The following is a 6,926-nucleotide window of genomic DNA, read 5'->3' on the forward strand; positions in this document are numbered from 1 at the left end:
GACAGGCTCAGGGTTGTACCCTAGCAGATTCTAGCCCAGAAGCCCTTGAGACCCTGCAGTCTCTCCTCCTCCAGGAAGTCTCCCACGATAGCTTCCTCCCCATTCCCCAACTTCCTGGGATGATTTATTTTCGCTGGGACCCGCCCATCTCTGCCACTCCCATCCCCCTTATTAATCGCAGCGTTTCTCTGAGGCTGGAGCCTGGACCTCATGACAGATGTAACCTGTACGGTATTCTTTTTGTTTGTGTGTGTCAAATTTGCTGTCAACCTTTAGAAATCGAAAGATTTCCCATAAAAACGGAGGCTTCCAGCTTTTCTGGAGGCATGGGAAAATCTGGCTGTTGGGGATCATGTTGCCATATGTCCCCGATGGCCCGAGCCGGAGCAGCTCCCTCTGAGGGGCCTCGATAGTTCGGCTCCCTGGGCTCCTTGCCTCTGACCCTCAATGCATGTCTTTTGGCTTCTTGGTTTTCTAGGGTCAGGCAGGCCTCGAATGTGCTGATGATTTTGGGGTGCTGTCTTGTGGCTGTGAGCTGGGGGCTCTGGGAGGAGGGTGGGCACAGCCATTTGGGACTTTCCACTCTGGCTGGCAGAATGTCCCCGCATGTCCCCGCAGCATAGCTCGTTAGTGAACCACCACTTGCACCTCCACGTGGGGGTCAGGGAGTGCTGGGGGCAGAAGGGAAGGCTTTTTGTGGAGAGGGGGCACTTGTGTTGGTCTTGACAGGCTAAGAGAGGGCACTTTCTTCAGGCTTCACTGGGGACACACCTGGGCAGGTGAAGAGAATTAGGTTGGAAGGTTAGACCTGAAATATGTGGTCAACACTGACTGCCAGCTTGTAGGGCAGTGGGGAGCTACAGAGGGTTCTTGAGCAGACGTTATAGAAGATTGAATTGCATTGTCATCCCCAGAGGGGTGAGCTGGGAGGCAGCTGCAGGAATAGCTGGATTAGAAGGAGATGGTGGGGGAGGAGGGCCAGGTGGGGGCTGAGGGGCTGTGGGGACCTCCTTCAACTCCCCGGATATGTGTGGTACCCCCCACAGCTGATCCGCCCCATCAATGCCCTGGATGAGCTCTGCCGCCTCATGAAGTCCTTTGTCCACCCAAAGCCTGGTGCTGCTGGGAGTGTGGGCGCCGGCCTCATCCCCATCTCCTCGGAGCTCTGCTACCGCCTGGGGGCCTGCCAGATGGTCATGTGTGGCACAGGCATGCAGAGGTGAGCTGCTGTCCGCTGAGTCGGGGTGTGGGGAGGGGCTGGCCCAGCTTCTGGTCAGTTTGGGGGCCTGTGGCAAGGAGGCAGGAAGGCTGGGTTCCAGTCCTGGTTCTGCCATTGCCTGTGGGGCCCTGACAAGGCCTTGGCTCTGTCTGCACCTCAGTTTGTCTGTCTGTGAAATGGGATGGCAGCAGCAGGTGGTCCTAGCAGGGCCGTGGAGCCACCTGCTTCTCTAACGCCACAGTGAGTGTGTGTGAGAGCTGTGCCCTATAGTTCCGCTGGAAGCCTCGTTCAACATTAACAATAGCAATGGCTGGTTTATGGGGCCTCCTGACCTCACTGGAGGCTCCCCTGCCTCCTACCTCCATCCTTTGTCCGCAATGCTCATCCCAGGGAGGAAGAGGTCACCTTCTTCAGAGTGCTTCCTGACCTCCTGTTACAAACCGTGCCCGCTCTCCCCACTCAGTGCCCTCCCAACCCTCTCTTCCTCTGCAGCCCTCACCCCCCCTCCCCAGGCAGCCTTCATTGGGGTATTCATTTCCTCCCTGGCTCCCTCAGGGCAGGGCCAAATCTGGGAGGGCAGGGGCCCCTTTTGTTCTCTGCTGTTCCCTAGAGCCTAGAGCAGTGCCTGGCCTGAGGCAGGTGCTCAAGAAACGTTTGCTGAATAAATGTTTCTCGGGGCCAGTGCTCCCTGCCTCCTAGGTCATTGATGTTCCATGCAGATTAACTCCTTTCCATCTTTCTCTACCAGTGCTGTAGTGGGGCCTATTTTAGGGGATCTCACCTAGGAGTAGTTTTATCCCCAGGGAACATTTGGCAATGTCTGGACACATTTTTGGTTGTCACAACTTGGGGGAGGGAGGAGCTCCTGGCCTCTAGTGGGTGGAGGCCAGGATGCTGTTCAGCTTCCTGTGGTTCCCAGGACGGCCCCTCCAGCTGGGCCAGGGTCCTCTGTGCACCACCGTGCTCCCTATTTCATACTTAATAGTATAGGGAAACTGAGGTTAACTCAGCTACCCAGGGTCACAGAGGAGTTACATGGAGGGACAGGATTGGAATCCCAGAGGTCTCGCTGTAGAATCCACGTTCTAGAACTGTTGAGAAACCCAGAGAGGTGTGAATGAATGTGTCCATCTCAAACCCCACTTAGCCGACAAGCCGTGAGGCTTCCAGGGAGTCCCCACTAACTCAGCAGATATTTACCAAGTCCTCCTCTGAGCGAGGCACTGGGAATGTCACAGGGAACTCAACAGGGCTTCCGCAGACCGGGAAGCACCAGAGCGCCTGCAAGTGAGGGTGGCGGCTGCCTGGTGGAAGAGGAGCAAGCGGGGAGGGACAGCAGGAGGAGGCGCTGCCGTAATGGTCAGGACTGGGTCTGGAAGGCCTCGGAGGGACAGGAAGTCGCCCCAGCTCTCACCCACTGTCCTCTGACTCCCGCTGTCCTCCTCCCACCACTGTCCTCCCTCCCTCGCTGCAGGAGCACCCTGAGCGTGTCCCTGGAGCAGGCGGCCATCTTGGCACGGAGCCACGGGCTGCTGCCCAAGTGCATCATGCAGGCCACGGACATCATGCGGAAGCAGGTGAGGCCACTTGGCCACAGGGTCCCCCAGCACCGTGGGCTGAGGGCATGGCATGCTTGCAGCCAGGGTGGGATGAGGGGCTGGTAGCCACCAGCCCCAGGCCTGAGCCTTCTCTGAATCTGGAGGGGAGCAAGGATTTTAGCTTCTGGGTCCTTGGGCTTCTGGGCCCCACCCCCACCCCACAGTGTGCTTCCTCACGTGCCCTGAACCTGCAGAGGCCCCGGCCTGATGGTTCCTTCTTCCAGGGCCCAAGGGTGGAGATCCTGGCCAAAAACCTGCGAGTCAAGGACCAGATGCCCCAGGGTGCTCCGCGGTGAGTGGCTGCCTTGTCCGCCCCTTCCTGTCCCCTCCCAGCTGGCCAGGACCCGGGCCTGGCTTTGGCATCATGCTCCTGGCCTAACCCCTAATGCTCAGATGGGGCTTCCCCTCTCATTTATGGGGAACCTCTTTGAGGAGCAACAGACACAACTTCGTCACCTCCCAAAGGAGCTCCTGCTCCCACCAGGAAGATGAGCAAGGCCCCCAGGTGTGCCATGGGGCGACGGCTCTATGCGATCCTCCCACCTCACTACACCGTGCCCTCAGCCCCATGCCCTCTCAGCCCTGAGCCCCCGCCCCGTGCCCTCTACCCTGTGTCCCATGCCATGTGCCCCCCACCCCGTGCCCCCTACCCTGAGTCCCTGACCCCTGAGCTGCTCGCCTTAACCCGGGGTGGAATTAAGAATTCTGAGATTTTAGCTGATCCAACCTAAGCTAACCTTCTAGCCACTTACAGAAATGCGAACTGAACAGCAGCCTGGGCCCGGGCCTGCGATGCCTGCTTTGCAGCAATGCTCTCTGTTCCTGCCGTCTTTGGCATGGGGAGTGCTGTTTCCGCCTGTCCTCCCACCCCGCCCTCTCTTCACGTGGTTTTCAGTCTTCCTCTTGGTGCCACATGTAGGCCCTTTAGGATCATGGCGTTGTTTCCGTCTGATCCTCTCCATCTCCACAGCCCTAGTTTGCTGTCGTCATCTGCCCACAAGTTTTAAATAACTCTTGTTTTGAAATAATGTGACTCCCAAGAAGTTGTAAAAATAGTCCACAGTTCCGTGGACCCTTCAGGCAGCTTCCCCCCAGCGGCAAAGTCTTATGTAACCACAGAGCGCCGGCAACACCTGCTGCCAGTGGTGACGAGTCGCTGCCTTGCTGTGGCGCTGGGGGCTCCACACACACCTTATTTGTGTCTCATGAGTGGCACGTGATTCCTTTCAATACCTTCATGGCCTTTGCCCTGTGCCAGGCACTGTACAATCGCTTCCCCTCTGTGGACTCATTAATCCACACAGCTGCCCTGTGAGCCAAGTCCAGCTGTCATCCCCACTTGGCAGGTGGGGACGCTGAGGCACAGAGAGGTTAAGTATCTTGTCTGACGTCACACAGCTAGTAAATGGCAAAGCTGGGATTCTGAACCCAGGCAGTCTGGGCGTGGAGTCCGAGCTCTGACCACATCAGACCACATGTGCAGCATTGCAGTCTGCTTGCCCTGGACACCACACAGCCTCCTGTCTGGTCCCCTAGCTCCAAAACCATCTCTGCATGCAGAGTTTCCCAGGATAGAGCAAGTGAAACTGCGTAAGGGGCAGAGTGCTGTGGCCAGCTGGCCCCCACTAGTGTGGAATGTGCGCCCCACCCCCACGTGGGTGAACGCACACGTGCACGTGTAGACACGTCTTCATTTGTAAACGCCAGTCTCTGAGTGGGCAGAGACTGCCTGTAGGGAGGGGCCTGGCAGTTGGCAGAAGGCATGGACAGCATAGATATTTTTCTCTGCATCTTTTATATACCTGTGAGTTTGGGTTTCTGGGCATGAATTACATGTTCAGGTAAAAATGGAAAGAATACAAACAGGTCCTGGCCCGCCCCGGCCTCTCCTCATTCTCTTTGCCTCCATCCCCAGCCTCTACCGCCTCTGCCAGCCGCCGGTGGATGGGGACCTCTGAACGCCCAAATGCCCCATGCTGGGCTGCAGCCTCTGGAGCTGGGATTTGGGAGGACACAGCAGGGCAGCGCCGGCCTTCTCCAGAGATGACCCAAGGCTTCCACGGCCGCCCGTTCTGGGACCTGCCCAGCATCCTCCACCGCCTCCTTCTGGGACGAGCCTGGCCACCCTCTCTGTGATGACGAGCTGGCTGATTGGCCATGGGCCGGCCCGTTCTCCACATGCCTGCCAGAAGCTGGAGGGGTGCTGGAGACCCATAGAGCTGATGGGAGCAGCTGGTGCTTGGCCTTCGGATCCTGCGTCCCCAGAACCCAAGGGAACATCATGGAGGCCACATGGGGTCACTCGGCTCCCTCGGGATGGCTCCGCCTGCACTTTTGAAACCCCGGTTTCCTTCAAAAGTCCACATTCCAGGTGACCACATGTGTCTCCTCCTCCTCATCTTAGCTTCCAGGTTCACCCTAACCCTGTACTAACCTGCTTGGTGGACTTGGAAAAGACTTGGCTCTGTCGGGAAAGGAGAGACGGGGCCTCCATCACGCCTGTTACCAGGGCATCCCCGAGAGCCACAGCAGCTCTGGACATCACCGCCCCTGGAACTGGGGCCACCAGCCCTGGGCACGAGATTTGCTCTGACTTTATTTATATGGCGTGAAATCTCTGGTTTATTTTGGGATTTTTTTGTTGTTGGTGGTGTTGTCAAGATTTGTTTTTTCTAAAGTTGTGTGATTATATATTTGACATTTTAAATTTCAAAGAAAGGTATGTTGTCTAACGGGACCAACAGAAGGTAGTATTGACAACTGTTCCCGCTTCTACTAAAAAAAAAAAAGAGCACAAAAGAAAAACTAAATTATTGAAAGATTAAAAAATGTCAGTGTTTCCTGTTTGTTAATATTAGGGTTGTAAGGTGTCGTTTTGAGGTATCGACTGTGATTCCTTCCCCCACCCTCCGTTCTCCAGCGGTTGGCCGGTGTTAGAAGTCGCTCTCTTTGAGTGACTGGCTACAAGGTCCTGAGAGGTGGCCGGCCAGGGTTGGAGCCGAGGGGATGGAGCCCTGCCTGAGGTGCTGTGTCACATGGGTTAGAGGGTCACCGGGAAACACCGGGCGGTGGCTTCTGTGATTTATTTTCTTGATGTTAACTTTTCAGAGCAGGGTGATTAGGGCATCACCAGCCAGAGCACAGGAAGCCACCCTGCCTGCCGGGGAAGAGGGACCCACACCAGCCCCCTCGGCAGTTTGTCCCCCCAGCTTCCGTATGCCTTCAGGGAAAGGTCACAGCTGGGGAGGAAGGGAGGGGATGCCTGTCACCCCTGGCAGGTGGTGAGTTCAGGTGGGGGCTCCCTGCTGCCCCCAGGCCAGGGAGCTTGAACCCCTCCTGGCATCCGAGCCTCCCACCCTCCGGGGTGCGCTTCCCTCTCTTGCCGCAGCATACACGACGGCAGGCAGTGGCCTTGTCACTGTATCTTGCATCAGAGACAAAGGAGGACCCGCTTTAGCCCTGCTGCGGGAAACGGGGGAGGGCCCAGGGCCAGCGCATTGTGCACTGGTTTACTTTAAAATGTACAGATTCTTCTTGTTAAATTCATGATAGATTTTTTATTATTATTAAAAGTCAGTTTATAATACAAAGAACGAGGCTGTGATCTGCTTCATCTGCGGTGGGTGGCATGGGGCGGGTGTGGCCGGGGGCACTGGGGGATGAGTGCGTTTTGAAAGCCTCACGGAGGACAGTGCTGATCTCTGCATCAGGGGCCTTGAACCAGCGACCCCGAAGTCAGTGATGTTTTCACTCTGTGCCTCAGTTTCCTCCTTGATAATGGGGCGATGCAGCTTCTCTTGCGGGATGATTGCTGAGGACGACCGGAGGTTGCACGGATTGCCTGCGACCCAGGTATACAGGAAAATAACAGGCCTTGTTTGATATTTCAGCTTTTTTTTCCCCCTGGATTCTGAGCTCCCATTTCACTGTGAAGGTAGGAAAAAGTGACTGTTTTCCCAGGAATTCCACACCCCCTCCTGGGTGGCTTACTTGTGCTGAGGGGACAGCGTGGATCCAAGGGGTGCCGTAGAATCCTCCTCGCTCCAACCTGCAAGGCCTGTTGGATCCGGGCAGGAGTGAACTTCAAAATACCCACAACCTGGTTGCAC

At 56.5% G+C, this 6,926-nt stretch overlaps 1 protein-coding gene across 4 annotated transcripts in view; it reads left to right on the top strand.

Moving 5' to 3' along the window:
- Positions 1-6,410, top strand: part of PREX1 (phosphatidylinositol-3,4,5-trisphosphate dependent Rac exchange factor 1) — a 204,021-nt gene extending 197,611 nt beyond the window's left edge. For all 4 annotated transcript variants that reach the window (XM_055266151.2, XM_063633310.1, XM_055266152.2 and 1 more), the window contains exons 37-40: positions 1,047-1,219; positions 2,694-2,796; positions 3,042-3,109; positions 4,733-6,410. In XM_055266151.2, coding sequence (XP_055122126.1) covers positions 1,047-1,219; positions 2,694-2,796; positions 3,042-3,109; positions 4,733-4,775 — 387 coding nt within the window. In that variant the 3' untranslated portion in view covers positions 4,776-6,410. The remainder of the gene's footprint in view (positions 1-1,046; positions 1,220-2,693; positions 2,797-3,041; positions 3,110-4,732) is intronic.
- The last annotated feature ends 516 nt before the right edge of the window (positions 6,411-6,926 follow it).

This window comes from Symphalangus syndactylus, chromosome 24 (genome assembly GCF_028878055.3).
Source record: "Symphalangus syndactylus isolate Jambi chromosome 24, NHGRI_mSymSyn1-v2.1_pri, whole genome shotgun sequence".
NCBI lineage: Eukaryota > Metazoa > Chordata > Mammalia > Primates > Hylobatidae > Symphalangus > Symphalangus syndactylus.